Here is a 20,210-nt window from a genome sequence, read left to right as displayed (position 1 = left end):
AAGGAAAAAGAGGTTTGGAACTAAGTAAAAATGAACGCATAAGGCAGTCATTACATATTTTACAATCTTACAAACTTGTAACGGTACCAACAAGAGCCATAAAACTTATAGCTGGAGACAGTGTAATTTTCTCTGAGACGATTTTCTTTAGATTATGAGGAGTGATTGGTAATTGGAGTAATTGGTATAGGTTATATTTTCTTTTAGAACGGAGCACAACCCTCAGTACAACTGTGGCCCCCTGCTTTATCCCTTAAATATTTCTTATATATTCTGGACAATGCGAATTAAACATAAATAAAGCAATAAAAAGTAATAAAAATAATTAATATTTTCGTCTATGCATCAATGAATAATTGATGGGTAACGCTAAATGAAGCTGAGTGTTTTTCAAACAGTTCGTGGCGACAAACTGTTTGAAAAAGCGATGCGGCTTAATAGTAACTGAAACTCTAAGAAACAGAGACTTGATAACAATAGATAATTCAAAATAATGAAATTTTGATGATTCAAAATACTTGAAGTTCATCAAGTTTAATGTTACCAATCAAAAGTTACGAGCCCGAGAAAATACGCCCAATTTTCGAAAATGGGAGGAAAAATCCACAAAATATCACATGATCTTAAGGAAAATCACACCATCAGATTCAACATATCAGAGAACCCTGAAATGTATGAACGAAGAAAGTTTTTTTTTTGATGTGTCACAATTGTCCGGAAAAATGCACTTATCGCCAAAATATCCTCTTAATATTTTTATTTTCCTTGAAGAGCAAATTGATAATAATTTTTCCATTTTAAATTAGGTTTTCAGCATTGAAACAAGGCTTCAAGAATTTAAGCTGTTTCATCTTGAGTTATCAACTCGAAACTTGTTCAATTTTTATTCGAAACAACTTCCTGGTTCAAATATTTACACCTTTACAAAAAAGATTAAAAACTCTGATTTGGTAGCCCTGGATGCTTGACTTAAAAGAGATTATTCCTAAGAATGCTAAAAAGTTGCCATAGCCTATTATTTCACAATGATAAGTGCTTTTAATGAAAGGTCTATTTTAGTGGCTTCTTTGAGAAAAATCCTCTCCAAAATCCTTCAAATCTTTCTCCAGGAAGAATTAATAAGATTAAGCTGTGATAGATCACGTCATTAATGCTTATGTCTATCAGAGGCTATTCAAGTATTACGATATTGGCAAAAAAAAAATCATAACTGACAGAAACATTATTTTCATCCTTTTTCGGTGAAAATAATTTCAAATATATAAGGGGTAAATAGGACTCGATAGTAATTAAAGAAAAAGACAAAAAAAAACTGAATGAAAAAATATGGACAATAATAAAGAATATGGATAAGGAATAATAATTATGAAGAATATGGATAACTATAAGAACAGGAACTGGCGCTAGCTTCAACGAAAAAGAAAATCAACGTCATCAGCGTTTGGTGTTTATTGGCATTTTTTTTTCAGCGTAATAATAAGAAAAAATTAGTATAATTGCTATAATTGGTAAAACTAGTGTATATTTTAGTTTCAGAAAGAAATGTCATTACACAGCTTGAAATAAATGCTAGGAAACGTCAATAGATGGCACCGGTGGTTTTTCAAAAGCAGTTTCCACTCTTACAGTCCACCCATACTTACTCACTGAGATGAATTTCCTATTTGAAATTATGATAGGAATTGTTAAAACACAATGTTCCCTGGAGGTTAGCTCAGGAATTTGAATATTGAAATTAGATATTTTAAAATATAATAATGACTTAGATGTCATTATTAAAATAATGGATATCACTTCATAATTATAGCATTGGCGGACGTCATTTTTGCAAGATATTGTTGGAAAGCGGGGGGATTTAATTGCCCCCCTTGCGAGTAAGTTTTCGTTTCCTGCTTAATTTTTAATTAGTTTTGGAAGATCCTGTCCACTAAAGATAAGTCAACTTTGGAGTTATTGGATTATTATTGTCATCATGGTACAGTTTCAGAAGGGAGATTTGGCGGTAGCTCAGTTCAAGGGATATCCCCTCTGGCCAGTCCGGATTGTTAGCATAACTAACCAAAAAGAGTATACGCCAAAATTCATTGTTTTTTGCTACGGGTCCCATGACTTTCAGATCGTGGTAGAAGTGAATTTTCTTTCATATAGTGAAAATTATGCGGAAGGTTCGAAAAAAAAAACGGGTAAGGGCGTAAATCATGATTTCCGTGAGTGTGAATCTTGTCCTGATCTTTACTATCAGTCTCTGAAAAAGAAAACTGCGAAAGTCACGGGTGCTGATTTAACTGCTTCGAGCGAAACATCTGCAATCCGAAATCAGCTTACTTTAGCACAAGATGAAGTTACAAAGCTTAAATTTGGCCTAGTTAAAGAAATAGAGAAAAAAGGTCAGGAAAAAGTTGTTTCCGTGACAGGAGTAGCAGGCTCATCGCAACAAGCCGCTCTGAACCCTGAACTGATTGTTTCGGAAATATATGATTCGATCACGCTAGAATACAACGTAAAGTTTGAGAAAATAGAAAAACTGTTTTCATCGCTGGATAGCCAGATTCAGTCATTACAGCTTCGAGTGGCTACTATTGAGGAAAAGCTGGACGATTACGAACAGGAGCATTTGCTTGATTCTTTGTTTTTTTTTTGGAGTGAAGCAGGACCCCGGAAACGACCTGGGTACTACTGTTCTTGATATAGTGAAGAGAATTGGTGTAAATGTGCAGAAAGAACAGTTGTTGTCTGTGAACCGTTTTAGACTTCCGAACGCTGCCCGGAATATCCAGACACCTACGACTGTTGCGCCAGTTCTCGTTAAATTTGCAACTAAAGATACGGCGTATAATATTTTCAGAGCGAAATCAAAGCTCGCGAAATCAGGTGTATTCGTCACTGAATATCTTACGAAAATGAAAAAAGCGATTTTTGAAGGTGCGAGAAACAGATATAGTGTTAAAAACGTGTGGTCTGATCGTGGCCGTTTCTACAAACGTGAGCAGGGTGATAGCCACCCAACACGAATCTGCTCACTTGTTGACACTCTTTAGTGTTTTAATAAATGTTGATTATTTGTGTTTTTTGTTTGTTTTATTTGTTTTTTCTTTCTTTTTTTCTCTTTCTTTTATTTTATTTATTTATTTATTTTTTTTTTTTTTTTTTTTTTAGATTAAGAGAAATTATTTTATTTCCTTACTTATGTTGAATGATTTTTCTTCATTGAATATATTCATGCGTAATCCGCTATGTATTGAAGATCATTTAGAGGCTCAAATTGGAAGTGAGGATTTGCCAATTATTAGTTCAAAGCCTCTTCGTGAGAGTTCTTACATATTGCCGTCGTAAGTTAGTTGAGACATGTTGCTGTGTCTTTACACGTGGAATTGCCACCTTACTACGGGATATTTAGATGTTCTGCAGATGATTGAGATATCTTCTTCAAAATTTGATATAATGGGTATTTGTGAAACTTTTTTGAGTTCTGACCAATCTCTCTCGGCTTTTTCTTTTCCAGGATATGATTCTGAGGTAAGGAACTGATCAACTATGAACCGAGGAGGCCTGGGATTTTTGTTTAAGAGAAATATGAAGCATCTGGTGAGGAAGGATTTGGGTGTATGGATAGAAGGTAAGATTGAAAGTTTCTGTTTGGAATTAGAAATTGGAAAAAGGAAAATCTTAATTAGTGTGGTGTATAAGCCCCCCAGTACTCGCCTGGATGAATTTGTAGCAGGTTTTGATGAGTTGAAGAGGCTGCTTTCATCTACGAGCATGGATTTTTTTTGTATGGGTGATTTTAACTATAATCTTTTAGATCTTTCAGGTGATAATTTGGATTTTTTTAATTATATAGTTTCAAGTGACCTTTACCCTTTAACTTGTCTACCTACCCGAATCTCTACTCATTCTGCGACTTTAATTGATAAAGTTTTCGGGGGACCTGACTATTTGAGTCAAAGCTATTCAGATGTGATAGTATATCCAGGCTCGGATCATCTCCCGGTAATTGCTCATGTGACGTGTCTTAGAAAACGACGTATCCCAGCTAAAAAAATACTGACACGTGAGCAGAAAAAGCAAAATCTGAATAGCTTTGCCGAGGAGTTGAGCTGTATCAAGTGGGACTCGGTCCTGGGGATTTTTGGTGATTCTTCTCTAGCGTACAATCAGTTCATGTATATTTTCCAACCGATTTATGAGAAAACATGCCCCTTGCGCTTGACCAAACAAAAGAGGGACGATCCCCACAAGCCGTGGATTACGGAGGCAATAATAGATATGATAAAAAAAAAGGAACTTGTTATATGAGCAATATCTTAATAGTCAGGATGACGCAGATTTTGCAGAGTTCAAGCGAGTGAGAAATAAGGTGACCACTATGAGAAGGCAAGCAAAGAAGAAGTATTTTGAAAAAATGTTTTCTGATAGAAAGGGAGATACCAAAGCCACATGGCAAGTTATTAATGGGTTTATGGGAAATCAGAAAAATAGTCAGTCGCCTTGCATTGATATAAACGGAAGTTATGTGAGTGATAAAAATATAGTCGCGAATCATTTTGGCCAGTTTTATTCTCAGGTTGGCTCGTCTGTTCAAGAGAGTGTAAGGTGGGACAGGGGAAATTTTATTAGCGAGGAATTCGTGGACTCTCGTGGAGACACTGTTGAGTTCCAGTTTGAAAAGTGTACAAGTGATGAAGTGATTCAAATAGTGAAAAATATAAAACCGAATTCTGCTGGGATAGATGGCGTGAATCTGAGAACTTTTAAAGCTGTGTTAATGTATATACTACAATGTATTCTCCATATTATTAATTTATCTATGGAAACGGGGACCTTTCCAGAAGCGTTGAAGCAAGCTAAAGTTATCCCGCTTTACAAAGGGGGTACCAGGTCAGATGCCGGAAACTGGAGACCAATATCGATACTGCCTTTATTGTCAAAAATTTTGGAAAAAGTGATTCATCGCCGTCTATATGACCATCTCACGAAACATAGTCTACTCAGTGATACCCAATTCGGGTTTCGAAAAGGTCATTCCACTAGTCATGCTGCCATTCATCTTGTTGATTTTGTAAATAATTGTTTAGTAAAAGGTGAAATCCCCCTAACAGTATTTTTTGATTTTAGGAAAGCATTTGACACGGTCGATTTTAAAATTTTATTGCAAAGATTAGAATGCTTAGGTGTTAAAGGAGTTAGTTTGAAGTGGTTTGAAAGTTATTTGTATAGGAGGTCTATTAAAGTGATGACTGATGACGCTTTTTCTTCCCTTTATCAAGTGTCGTGTGGTGTGCCACAGGGATCGGTCCTTGGTCCACTTCTGTATCTGGTTTATGTGGATAGCATGAGGTTTTATCTTCCAGATTGTTGCTTAACGTCATTCGCTGATGACACTGCAGTTACGTTTTCTAGTCGTTGTTTGGATAGTCTTGTATTGAAAGTGAATTGTGTTCTGAGAAATTTCCATGTTTTTACTAGTTTGAGTTTGTTATCAGTTAATGTTACTAAGACTAATTTTATTGTATATTCTAGAGTAGGCAAGCCCAGTGATATTGATGGTAGAATTCTGTTTAATAATAAGCCTGTAGTTCAAGTTCAAGAAATCCGGTACTTAGGTGTTTATATTGATTGTAATTTTTCGTGGAAACGCCACAGTGATGTTGTTGCCACAAAGGTTGCACGTGGCCTTGGAGCGATTCATCGTTTTAAAAATTTCTTACCTCAGAGAGTTTTATTGCTTTTATACCATGCTTTGATCCACCCATATGCTTCGTATGGCTGTATGTTATGGGCAAGTAATTTTTATGTGAATTTTAAACGTGTTCAGACTTTTCAAAATAGAGCGATGCGTCTTATTGGTGGGTATGTTGAAGGTGTAAATAACACTTCAGCTTGCTTCAACAAGTTGCAAGTGTTGAATGTAGGACAGCTACGAGACTACCAAATAGGAATTTTTGCTTATCAATGCTGGAATGATGTTAGTCCAGAGGTTTTTCGTGATTATTTTAATGACAATAGGTCTCTGCACCATTATGAAACTCGTCATGCTAGTGATTTCATTGTTCCGAATAGAAGTGGAACCAGGGCCAGCTTCCATGCTAAATTTTCAGGACCTAATGTGTGGAACTCTATTCCGGAGAGCATTCGGGTGGCTGAGCACCTGGGGTTATTTAAAAATAAATTTAAAAAATATTTGTTAGGTCAAGGTTCAGTTTTTTTTTTTTTTTTTTTTTTTTTTTTTTTTTATTTATTAAATGAATTGATGAGAGATTGATTTTTTTTTTTTTTTTTTTTTTTTTTTTTTAGTGTTTGTATGTAATTTGTGTGTGTTGTTTTTTAGTGTATGTACCCGCCCAGTCACAAGTGCTTTTCGGTATCTTTCTTGGGGCGGGTATTGGCATATTTGTTAAATGTATTTTGATGTTAAATAAACTGAACTGAACTGAGATGTTGAAGAAGAAACCTGCCACAGCATATAAATATTTTTTTTTTCATATTTTATAGCTAAAAACAATAATGACGATGATAACTGGGATGAGGCATGATGATTCTGATGATAAAAGGGTTGGAAACCCTGTTTGTAGACCTGCGGCACATCAAGTACCACAGACAACGGTTCGCGACCCTTTCAAGAACCTACTATATTGAAGATATAAATAAGGTCATGAGTGTTCATCTTGATGAGTATTATCGTGAGATATTAATCATGAGTATTAATCTAATCAGATGATGAAGAAGAAACCTGCCACAGCAAATAAATATTTTTTTTTCAGATTTTATAGCTAAAAACGATAATGACGATGATAACTAGGATGAGGCATGATGATTCTGATGATAATTAAATAAAAAAAACAAGTTTTTTAAACTGAAATAAAGGAGCGACATTAAAATTTAAAACGAAAAGAAATTATTCCGTATATGAAAGAGGCTGTCCCCTCCTCAACGCCTCGCTCTTTACGCTAAAGTTTGACTCTGTCTCACAACTTTATTTTTTAAAACAATAAAAAACTTTAGCGTAAAGAGCGAGGCGTTGAGGAGGGGACAGCCCTTTCATATACGTAATAATTTCTGTTCGTTTTAAGTTTTAATGTCACTCCTTACTTTCAGTTTAAAAAACTTGTTTTTTTTTATTTAATTTCTGATCGTTTTTAGTTAATGCAGCTTTTATTTTGGCTCACTGTCATTGAATAAGTAAACAAAATTTGCATAAAAATTTTTACTGTTCTTTTGCTAAATTGCTGTCTCTAAATTTGGTTCTGACGTAATTTACAAATTAACTTACGTAACGAACTTCTATATTCGTATATTTTTCTTCTGGCAAAAAATACAAAGTTGCAGGTTTTTGCAGATATGAGCTCGAAACCTATGTTATAGGGTTTTCTGATACGTTGAATCTGACGGTGTGATTTTCATTAAAATTACTTTTAGGGGATGTTTCCCCCCTCTTTAAAAACCAGGTAAATTTTCTCAGACTCGTAGCCTTTGATGAGTAATACTAAACTTATTAAAATTTATATATTGAGAATCAGCATTATAAGCCCATTCTTTTGATACATTTATTGTCATCAAAGTTCCGTTTTTTAAAGTTTTGATTACTATTGAGCCGTATCGCTTGTTTTTTTTATTAAGTATATGTTATTACGTATATGAGGGGGTCCTCCCCCTAGTCAATACCACGCTCTTTACGTTAAAAGTTAAAAAAAATTTTAATTCACGAACCCCTGAATCACAAAGGCCGTTTAATTAGAATAGTTAGCTTTTTTGAAAGCACTAAAAAAAAACTGTAGCATAAAGAGCGAGGTATTGACTTGGGGGAGAACCCCCTCATATACGTAATAATTTCTGTTCATTTTAAGTTCTAATGTTGCTTCTTACTTTCAGTTGAAAAACTTATTTTTTTCAATTTAATTTCTGATCGTTTTTTAAATAATGCTTGGAAATCCGGCGCCCCCTTCATAGAAATGTCCCTTACCCCAAACAAACATCCTCCCCGGACAGATTCTCCCGAGTAATCCCCTTCTCCAGCCCCCCCCCCCACCAGAAAAAAATCCGTCCGGAAAATGTCTGTATACGTCCCAATAAACCAAACAAAATGTAAGCAATGGGCCAAGTTCAAAACTTGCAGCCCCTCCCCTGGGAACTGTGGGAGATTAAGTCATCGTAAAAGACATATTTATTAGATTTTCGACTATGCTGAACGAAATAGATACCCCAAATTTTCGATTGAATGACTTTGAGAAAAAAATGAGTATGGGAGGGGACCTAGTTTCCATTCATTTTTTGGTCACTTAAAAAGAGCACTAGAACTTTTAATTTCCATTTCAATTAGACCTCCTACGCTGTTCTAGGACCCCTGGGTCAATACGATTACCCCTGGAAAAAAAAAACAAATAAACACACACCCGTAATCTTTCTTCTGGCAAAAAATGCAAAATTCTACATTTTTGTAGATAGGAGCTTGAAACCTCAACAGTAGGGTTCTCTGATACGTTGAATATACGGTGTGAATTTCATTAAGGTTCTAGAAATTTTAGGGGGTCTTTCCCCCTTTTTTCGAAAATCAGCCAAATTTTCTCAGGCGCGTAACTTTTGATGGGTAGGATTAAACTTGATGAAACTTATATATTTGAAATCAGCATTAAAATTTGATTCTTTTGATGTATCTATTGGTATCAAAATTCCGTTTTTTCGAGTTTCAGTTACCATTGAGCCGGGTCGCTCCTTACTTACAGTTCGTTACCACGAACTGTTTGAAAGGGCTGGAAACCCTGTTTGTAGACCTACGGCACATCAAGTACCACAGACAAGAGTTTGCGACCCTTTCAAGAACCTTCTATATTGAAGATATAAACAAGGTCATAAGTATTCCTCTTAAAAAGTACTCATGTTTAAAGATTATTCGTCTGTTGTGCTGGGAAAACTCCATATCTGGTGACCACCAATAGAGCTAGTGATCATGTAATTGCCAAGACTAAACTAATAACAAAACTGATATCAAAAAGAAAACTAACAAGACCAGAAATCTTACTACAAAAAAGAGCAGGTTCTGTTGGTTCTGCTGGTAATTCTTTACATGCCCAACCTTGGTAGGGTAAGCATAAATCGCACTAAAGAAGTTCTTATAATAACCGGGAGTATGGGAAAGGAGAAATGGGTATTGGGGAAGGCCCCCGTTACCCAATCATCACCAATACTGACAAATTAAAAAAAAACAATATTTTTATTTAGACTTGAATTGTTGACCATTCGCTATTACACCGTCGTTTTCAAGAAAAATCAGACATCGCTCAGAAATTGAGCTAGGGGACACTTGGGAAAACTGCATCTCATAGTAGATTTTAATTATTTAATTTAACAAATTAGGATTCTTCTTAAAGATTAACGCAAATTTCAAGGCATTCAGGAATTTGTGAATAAGTCGATTAACTTTAAGATTATAAAGGATAAGTCTAGATGGTGTTAGTTGTTACTCATCAACTATGAGCTTTAGTTCCCTCTTTTATCGGTTTCTTGAACTTGCTGGTTTGGGGATTTATAGCTGGAAAGAGAAAATGGCAAAGAGAATAAGATAAAGATAAATAGATAAAGAAAGTTGATAAGGATAAAGCTAGATGGAACAGATTGTTACTTATCAAATATAAACTTTAGTTTTCCCTCCTATCTCTCTTCTTTACTCTTTGATTCGGTGTTTTATAACTGAAAAAAGGAAAAGATAAAGAAGGTTCAGAAGGGTAAAGCTAGATAGCGCTGATTTGAACTTTTGTTTTCCCTTCTATCAATTTTCCATACTCTTTGATTTGGTGTTTTGTAACTGAAAAGATAAAAAGATAAAGAGAAAAACGATAAAGAAAGTTGATAAAGAGGAAAAGAATTAGGAGAAGTAAAAACCTACTAGACAAGATAGGTTACAGGATTCAACATCAGACCCGTCATCTCTGTAGCTATTGTGAACAGCGCCTAGTTTGCTAGGAGCCCATGACTTCAAGTACCCTGTGCAATGTATAACCGAGTATTTCTTTTCTGAAAAAAATATCCTGTTAATAAGGAAAACGATTTAGAAAACAACAACTAATTCAAGCTTGGAATTGCGTCGTCCCTATTCCATTCGTCTTATTAATTTAGTTCAAACAATCTACCCATAAAATCAATCTAATTTAATCTAGTTCAATCAGTCTAACACCACTGAGGTAAAGATCCGCAACACTTAGATTTATCCAACACTTTTTGGAGGGCAAATCTAGATTTTTATCCCTCAAACATGGAACCCTTTCAGGTATCCTGTGTAATGTATAACCGAGTATCACTTCTTAAAAAAAATTGTTAATAAGAAAAACATTCGAAACTAACAACACCAACACAACCAACAATTCAAGCTTGGGATTGAATCAATCTAATCAGTCACTTGATCTTTCACATCGACCTAATTTAACCAATAAAAACAATAAATAAATAAAAGTAATAGTAATTCACTTGTGTGTGTCTTTATTTCTTTCTCTCTTAATTTACACATACATACTTTTCATCTTTTTAGGTCATTTTATTGAATGGTATCTGTTTAGTCTAGTTTTTCTTGTTTTCCCTTTCATTGATATATTTCCGCTTCCTCACGTGGAGCCAGGATATTCTGGCTTTTTATTTTATTCACTATCTTATTAAAAGTTTTACCTGATAGATATTTCTACTTTTATTTGATAATATTCTTCCATAGTTTTAATTTTGTTTGCAAATATTCTTCCATAGTTTCTTGGGGAGTTGGCAATATGACCCCTCGGATACCTTAGTATTTGATACTTCGCACATGAGCAGCAAATTAAAATAGCTCATCAGAGTTACCGATGATTTCAATCTGGGACGTACCAAGGGGCGGGAGTAGGGTAAGAGATTCCATTTCTGGGACTCCTATGTACCAAACAGGTTTTTTCTGGTAGGTAAACAGGTCATCACACTCTTTCAAAGAGATTTACGCGATTTCTAGTTCAGGGAATATACATGTTTTTTTTTTATTATGACATTGATTTTTTGTGTGTCAGTTGATTAGAGAAAGTTCGCGGTTTGTCCAATATAACAAATTAATTATTCGGTTTTATAAAAAAAAACAAAAAAACTTGTAATGCTAAAAAGTACTTAATTTAAAAAAAAAACCCTGATATAATGTCTCGACACTGCATTCCAATTTTCATTATTCATTAAGACATTTTTTATAGTACACCATATATTTTTAACTTTTGAAAAAAATGTATTTGTATATTTTCAATGTGATTACACTTTTCATTCTTTTATTTCCCCCCCAAAAAAAAATTAAGCAAAACGTTTTACTAGTAAATTCAATTTTCTGAGGGTCAGCCCCCCTCCCCTCCAACAATACCAAATCTTAAGAATATGTCGACTGTATTCGATAGAAATGTCAAAGCACGCTTTTTTTCTATTATGTAAATAAAATATATCCATCATAGGTATGTTTACAAGTTTTAATTGTTTTGAAAAACAGTTCATTATCGTTCAGAAATAAAGCTTTTTCCTAACACGATGTATTTTTCTGCTTTGAATGAACAGCTTGCGTGTTACAAAGAGTGTGAGAGTTTTGGGGGGGGGGATAAATTTCACCGGCTTTTGCTATAAACGGGGTTTGTCTAATTCCGATGTCACGGCGGATGACTTTGGGAAAAAATTAGTGTGGGAGGGGGGGCCTAGATGCCCTCCATTTTTTTTTTTGGGTTACTTAAAAAGGACATTAGAACTTTTAATTTCCGTTCGAATGGGACTCCAGATAGGAGCTTTTAACTTCTATATTAGGGTTCTATGATAATGTGATTTTCATTAACGTTATATGTTTTTTAGAGGGTGTTTGCCCCCTTTTTAGAAAACAAGGAAAATTTTTCGCAGGCGCGTAACTTTTGACCGGTATAGCTAAACTTGATGAGACTGATATATTTGAAATCATAAGGATTCGCTCTTTACGCTAAAGTTTTCGCTTTTTTTCTATTATGTAAATAAAATCTATCTATCATAGGTATGTTTACAATTTTTAATTATTTTGAAAAACAGTTCATTATCATTCAGAAATAAAGGTTTTTCCTAACATGATGTATTTTTCTGCTTTGAATGAAAAGCTTGCGTGTTACAAAGAGTGTGAGAGTTTTTGGGGGGGGTGAAAGTTCCCCGGCTAGGTGTTTCCCTATGGTTGTTATACGTTCGCGGTCCTTACACAGTAATGGGTGAAAAAATTAGTGGGAAAGGGGGGCCTATTGACCAGCTATTTTTTTTTTTGGGTTAAATAAAAATTTAAAATTACATTTTAATTTAAGTTCGCATGGGGCTCCAGATAGGCGATTTTAACTTCTATAGTAGTGTTCTCTGATGATGTGATTTTCATTAAAGTTCTATGAGTTTTAGAGGGTGTTTTCCCCCTTTTTCGAAAACAAGGCAAATTTTTCTCAGGCACATAATTTTTGACCGCTATAGCTAAACTTGATGAAACTGATATATTTGAAATCATAAGGATTCGATCTTTACGCTAAAGTTTACGCTTTTTTTCTATTATGTAAATAAAATCTATCCATCATAGGTATGTTTACAAGTTTTAATTGTTTTGAAAAACAGTTCATTATCATTCAGAAATAAAGCTTTTTCCTAACATGATGTATTTTTCTGCTTTGAATGAAAAGCTTGCGTGTTACAAAGAGTGTGAGAGTTTGGGGGGGGGGGGAGGGAGGAGCAGTTTAAAAAAGGCCCACCAACCCACTAAAAAAACCCCATATTTTGAAATAAAGATGTTTTTTTTTTACACTACTTTATATGTCTAATATAAACTTAATTATTTTCCAAAAACTCAAAATACATTTTTGCTACATGCTAAATTTTTTTTTGTTTTTTTTTTAAATGTATAAGACACATTCAATAATCCCCCTTCTGAGAAGAAAATAAGATCTGGCAAACATTTATTAATACAGGTAACAAGAGCATCCGCTATCCAACTCGCTAGACAAGTTACACACTATCAAGACCGTGCATCGATCACCCGACTTGTAGTGACAGAGCCCTCTGACCCCCGCAGTAGTTCCATGGCACACCCCCCTCACGTCTTACCAAGGAGTTCAGATCTAGAAGTCCATTCAGAATTTATGAGTATATACATAATTTTTCTTCCATCCCTATTTTCAAAAATAATACAAAATTTTCTCAGGCGCATAGCTTTTTAAAAATTTAAAATTTGTTTCTAAGCTATTTAATTTTCTTTCATTAACCAAATTAGCAATATAGATAAAGGAGTGCTTATCATGCATTTCTAAATAAAAAAAAAAAACTTACATTGTAACTTCTAGCCAAGATACGTTCTAATTCAATAATTCCTTTTAAACATTTGGCTATTTCACGGTCGACAAGACACCCTTAAACTGATATAATTTCGCTAAAACCATTTTCGCCTTATAAAATATCACATTGCTTTTAATCTACTTTGAATTCTAAATGACTTAAACTGGTATAATTTCACTAAAACCATTTTCGCTTTATCAAAGATCCCATCGCTTTTAATCTAATTTGAATTCTAAATGAGCTTCTTGAAACAGGATATATATTTACGATAAGAAGAGTCCTTTGAATAATCTCCTATTATGCCTTTCACATGCAAAAGAAAATATTATTATTTTTTGAAACAACTCAGGCAAATAATTGCCTTTTTTGAAAGGTTCAAGAAAAAGAATTTGAGACTGTTCTATTTGAACAGTGTTGTGAAGGCCTATACCCCCTCCAACTCGGAAAGGGTATCGATCCTCCTACATCGAAGGAAGCGCCCGGGGCCCAAGGGTTCTCCCTGGGAGGGGGTGGGGGGGGGTAACTTTTAATTAAAAAAAAAAAAAAAGTGTATTAATATTTTTTTAAAACTTTCGGAAAAAGAAAAAAAAAACTTAATAAATTATGTTTCATTTTTAAGGGGTAACAGTTTAAAAATTATGAATTACCTTGTCATGGAAGTAAAAGTATTTTGGGTAATTTCCCCCTCTCGCCAGAGGTTAGTGAAGGTATGTTATTTGATATCCCCCTGGATTTTCAATTTACAGCTGAAGAAATGGACAGTCTTATTCAAATTGTTGGCCCTAATTCTTCCGGGGACATTTTTAATTAGAGCGTTATAATTAGTGAATTGAGTCCTGAACAAACAGAGTCAGGACATCAAAACAGTGCTACGTCCCCGGACTAGGCTGATTTTTATCTGTTAGACTCTGCTCTAAACCATTTGCAAACATACAGGGTAGATTTTAGCCTTCCCGAGGAAAACGCTGGCGTTATTTTAAATGACCCAGTGAAAAATCTCCATAGCTATATCGACAAAATTCGAGCACTTATTGAGATTCAGATCCAGAAATGGGGAGGTCAAGGGGGAATTAAAGCATCAGTCAACCAAAAAGTTTATTTGCAAAAGGGGACATCTGGGGACGTTTTTTATTTTAATTTTTAGACAGGCAACCAGACTTTTTACCCAGGTCTAAACGAATTTGAAGACAACTTTTTCAACTGGTTAAATAAACTAATTTAAAATTTGGATACATTTATCGAGAGGGGGAGTGGTGCCACCATTTTATACATTGAAAGCATGGATCTGAATCTCAGTAGATTTAAAAAAAAACTTTATTTTAAGGGGGGCAGGTAATCTAAAAATAAAATGTCACCCAGATTTGTCGACTACCAGAGGAGTTCAGGGTTTTACATTTGACACTGGACTTCAATGCTTCAAGTATGCGTTGTTAGTAGCGGCCCACAAGACAGTAAAAAATGATTCAACAATGAAAAATCTCGACAGACTTGCACGTAACGGTGTAAAAAATTTCCCTAAAGTAAATTTTTATTGTTTAGATGTAAATTATCCGGTGTCCTTTAAAGAAATAAGTATATTCGAGAAAGAAAATTAAAATCGTGGGGTGGGGGTGGGTGTTCTCCAGTATGACACTGAATTTGTAGATGGGGGGAAAAAACCGATTTAAAAAGGGGTTTTGTACTCAGTGAGAACACCGATAGTGGAAAATGTAAAAAATTGTGCATGGGTTATTTACCAGCCTCCCAAAGATGTAAATTCTTATGGTAATTTTTTCCCCGTTACGGCGATAAGTCGACTCCTCTGTCAAGGCGTTCAGAAAGGTGAACGTTTCTAGTGTCCCATGTGCCTTTCCTCATTGAGATCTGAGCGAACTTTTTCAGATCACATGGAAACTTGCAAAATTCATGGAAATCAGAGAATTGTACTGCCGGTAGAAGGCAAAGACACTTTACAATTTAATAATTTTCAAAATTCTATTCTGCAATCTGATAAAATGTCTTTGGACTGTGAAACAAGACTGGTTGAGGTATCAGACCCATCAAGGACAAATATAGTCAAGGAACACAAATTAGTTGCGTGTTCCTATGCACATGCCCGTCGCGACACCAACAATAACATGCAATGGGAAGAGTTTTTTTTGACTATGGACGAGGAGGGTAGGATGGAAAAGTTATTGGTTTCTTTAATAAAAACGGAAAACAGGGCAATTTCACGAGTACGTCCTACTAGTTACCCAATGACAGTGTTGGATAATGAACACTTGGCGTTGGAAAAGGGGACAATTTGTTGGGTGTCTAGGGATGTCCGTGCCCCAAAAGACGCGGTGCAGGACCACACTCACCTTATTGACCCCAATTCAACAGGGAAAAGTAACTTTCGGGGGTGGGCTCACAATTCATGTAATTTAAAAATTAAACAACAAATTTTTCTACAGGTTTTTATACATAACTCTAACTATGATCTAAAGTATGTGCTACCTGCATTGGCACATCTTCAAATAAATGGAACAGTGGATGATGATGCAAGGGTGATAGACAGCTTTACGTACAAAATCATACCTAAATCCACGGAAAAGTTGCTTGTTTTGGAATTTATGTGGAAATTTGTGGAAGCCGGCGTTGAGTACACGAATAAAATTTGCTTTTTAGATTCCTATAGTTTTTTTCCCAAATCATTGAGCGAATTAATTCAAGTGCAGAAAAACGATGACGGTTGCAACGCTTTCCCCCTTCTCAAGCAACAATTTCCAAATGATTTATATGATTTGTTAACCGTCAAGGGCATCTATCCTTATGACCATTATTGTTCCATGTCGAGATTCGCCGAGGAGACTATTCCTCCAATTGAATCGTTTTACGACAGTCTTCACGATCGTAGTTGCATCCTCGAGGAATACAGTTTTGCTAAAAAAGTTTGGGCAGTGGGAGGGTGTAAAAATGTATTTGACTACTGCAATCTGTATTTGTCGAGTGACGTGTTAACTTTGTTAGACATTATGCGTAGAAATACGGATAAAATCTATGAGGAATTTAATCTTGTTTTGGGCTATTATTTTTCTTCGCCTCATCTAGTGATGGACCTCATCCTGAAAATTAGTGGGGAAAAAATCGGGCTAATTACTGACATTGATCAGCCTCTGTTCATCGAAAGGTCAATGAGGGGGGGTTTTGTTTGTCACGGAGACCGTATCTTGGAAACTGATCCTACGGGGGAGAAGACGGGGACAAAATCAAATGCAGTTTTCCTCGATATGAATTCTCTCTACCCCTCGGCCATGTCCCATTGTGCACGACCTTGCGGTGACTATAAATGGCTCAGTGACCCTCAAGCTCCCCAGTTCCTCAACATTGGCGACAACTCTGTTGAGGAGTATGGACCGGTTGGATGGTTTTTTGAAATTGATGGAGAGATACCAGTAGAGCTTCATGATTCACTAAAGGATTTTTTTTTAACGTGTATCAATATACCTGTGACTAAATACTCTTTGATCCCTCTCAATAGACGTTTAGTCGAGGTGGACGGATTGCTTTGGGTGCCTTCAAAATAAAAACTTATTTCCGACCTTCTGCCGAAAAAAAACATAGTTGTGCATAATGTATCGTTAAAATGGATTTGTAACAATTGTTTAAACGTCACAAAGTTTCACCGAGCACTCGAGTTTAGTCAAAAACCTTATTTGAAAACATTTGTTGACACTTTTGTCGGCAAACGTTCTGCAGCAAAGACGAAAGCTGAAAAAGAAATTTATAAACTCATTTTGAATTCGGCTTTCGGCAAAGTGTGAGAGTGTTCACAAGATGAAGTGGTGTGTCGTCTTGCCAGCGCCCGACCACGGGTCTCGATATAGGGACGACCCCACTTTTTATTCCTGGAACCCACGTCGTCAGGGAAGGTTCCTTTTGAATATGAAAAAAAGATGTCTAAACCTATCGCTAAATCGAGTACTTGACAGCACTATCCTGGAGATCTCTAAAAAGCTCATGTTGGACTTCTACTACAATGTGGCTAGGGTACAGTGGCCGGAAAAGGGGCAAGTCGAGGTCTGCTACGGTGACACGGATTCTCTACTGCACAAAGCAAAAACATCAAATCTAAAGGATGATTTGGCGCACGGTGAAATTATCAGCTCACGGATGGACTACACCAATTGCAGTGGTGGTCTTTACCCCGAGCTAGTAAAACGTCGGGCGCCCAATCAACTTTTATTTTTAAAATCTCAAACGGGAAGCGACCTAATTTCTCGTGTTATGCTTTTCGGTCCAAATGTGGAATTTCGACATTAACACGACGAGGAACTCAAGAAACTGTTCAAAATAGTATTCATATGCTATGCGAACAAGAATGTTGACATTGACAGATTTTGGACTTTCATTGTTAACAATATCATTCCACGAGTCAATTTGTCGGCAATTCGTTCATTGAAGTACAGGAACTATACTGTAAATCTAGAGAAAATAGCCATGAGTACCATTTCAGACAAGGTCTATGTTTGTCAAGATGGTGTGACCACCCTCCCCCTTGGTCACTATTTAACTTCAGACCGGACCGAATGTATTGCCCACCGGGAAAGTCTCGGTTTAAATAAAGTCCTGTAACTAATTTCCTAAAAACCTTTGGGGGGGGGCCTCGCGGCCCGGGGGGGGGGGCCTCGCGGCCCGGGGGGGGGGGCGGCCGCCGCCAGCGCGGGGGGCGCACCGTCACCAAAGTTATCTTTTTTTTTTTGGACTTGGAGCAGATTTTTTTTTTTCCAAGTGTCATCTCTAATTTAATATTTTTTTCTCTAAAAAAAAAAAAAAAAAAAAAATTTTTTTTCTCTCTGTGTACATCCCATTTAAATGTTGTTGTATTTTTTTGTTTTATAAATAAATTAAAAAAGAAATTTATTTTTTCAAGTGCTCTCTCTAATTTAACGTTTTTTTTTTCTCTATAAACAAAAAAAAAAGTGTTTTTTATCTGTGTGTGTGTGTGTGTGTGTACCTATGTAAATGTTGTTGTTGTATTTTTTATTATGAATAAATTTAAAAAAAAGTGTATTTTTTTTTCAATGTATTGTTAAAATTTTACGTTAATATAATAAAAGAAAAAAAATATGATTCTTTGTCTTTTGTCTTTGTCTTCTTCTTCTTGAAGAACAGAGGATTAGGGAAAAAAAAATTATTTAGGTATTAGACAATTAGGGTCTTCAGCTAGTTTTTCAGGTGAACTGCTGAAAGGAACATGTATCAATTTAAAACACCATTCAGATCGTTTCTGTGTGGACCCTCAATGTCGGGCAAAACAACACTCTTAACTAAAATAATTAAAAATTGTGATAAAATGTTTGCGGAAAAGCTGAAAAATATTTACTATTGCTATAGTATTTGGCAGGAGTCATACACCAAAATCAAAACAATTGACGTCACCACCCTGGGATCGATGCAGATACAGTTCATACAGGGACTTGATGTTTTCAACATTATTGAACCAAACTCTTGGCTGATCATTGACGATCTGGCTGAATCTATTGAACAATGGTCCCAGGAAATGTTGCAATTGTTCACTGTTCGCTCTCATCATGAACAGATTTCCGTTACTCTGGTTCTGCACAATCTCTTTCAGCAAAGCAAATGTATGCGAACACTTGCTTTGAACTGTACCTACTATATCATCTACAGAGTTGTTCGTGATTCTAGCTCGCTAATAACCCTCAATAAACAGATCTATCCAGGTGCCCCTAAATTTCTACTCTCAGCTTACAATCAGGCAAATAATAAACCTCACGGATATATTCTGCTGGATCTTAATCAAAAGACAACCGAGGATCTGCGTGTAGTCACAGATATTTTCGACAATGAAATTACAGTATATCTCCCGGTGAACACTAAAAAGACCTATTAGTCGCTATCATGACACTGAAGAAACTACATGAAAATAGGCACTTGTTTTCAGTTCTAAACACTTCAAACCCTCCTATTAAGAAGTAGTTGCTCAAATCTTACATCGACAACGAGTTCATTATCATAATATACTAACTTTGTATAAATTTAACCATGTCCAGGGCTCAACTGTTATGTGTAATTAAACGACAGGCACAGCAAAATTGTTTCAGTGTCTGTACATTGGCCTCTAAAAAGAAAGGAAAGAATTTTAAAAGGAAACGACTTGTTCAGACAGGCGGTAGCTTTTTCACACTTTTACTGCCAATAATTGCAGGAACTGTAAACAGTTTTCTTTAAATGGCAAAACCCTATAAATTGACTCAAATAGAACTCGCTCTCTCACCCGTCGAACACTTTGAGGACAATATGAGTAAATTCCTCGACATTGAAACTATTGAGGATGATAAAAAACTGATTTTACTTCAAGATGCACTTCGCCGAGTAGACAAACACTATCGATCAAAACCCACTGCTGCTGCTGCTGATCCTAAAAAAGAATCTTCTTCTCAAGAATCACCTGCTACTGCTATTGGAACAACATTAAAGAAGGAGTAATTGTATTAAATTTTTTTTAAATTTGGAAATCTAAGGCCCCTCTAATATCGTTAAAAAATAAAACGACTCCTAACCTATCTCTTGGAAAGTGGTCAAATTCAAATTGAGAGCAATGGGGAAAGGATTATAATTCAGGACAAGAGCTATAATATACTTGATTTAATGTATGACATGTTTAAAAATCGTAAAGGGTTATTATCATTTGACACTCATCTATATAACTTTCTAAATACATTAAACTATACCAAAAGTCTTATTGGCATTAGACAAATTCTAAAAAAATTAAATGAACGAGTATCATCAACATTAAAAGATAAGCTTGAGGAAGAAGAATATTTTAAATCAATTTTGGAAATTACTAGCACACAACTGATAGCTAGACAAAAGCGAAGACGTATCAAGTCGATGTCTCCATCAGCAGCAGCAGCAGCAGT

At 35.5% G+C, this 20,210-nt stretch overlaps 1 protein-coding gene across 2 annotated transcripts in view; it reads right to left on the bottom strand.

The window, feature by feature from the left end:
• Positions 1 to 20,210, bottom strand: part of cyc (basic helix-loop-helix ARNT-like protein cyc) — a 201,646-nt gene that overhangs the window by 50,231 nt on the left and 131,205 nt on the right. For both annotated transcript variants that reach the window (XM_089089333.1, XM_089089332.1), the window contains exon 9: positions 9,881 to 10,008. In XM_089089333.1, the coding sequence (XP_088945459.1) occupies positions 9,881 to 10,008 (128 nt within the window). The remainder of the gene's footprint in view (positions 1 to 9,880; positions 10,009 to 20,210) is intronic.

This window comes from Artemia sp. Qi Xiang Cuo, chromosome 5 (assembly GCF_049724085.1).
Source record: "Artemia sp. Qi Xiang Cuo chromosome 5, ASM4972408v1, whole genome shotgun sequence".
In the NCBI taxonomy this organism is placed as follows: Eukaryota; Metazoa; Arthropoda; class Branchiopoda; order Anostraca; family Artemiidae; genus Artemia; species Artemia sp. Qi Xiang Cuo.
This window is presented reverse-complemented; position numbering and strand designations above follow the sequence as displayed.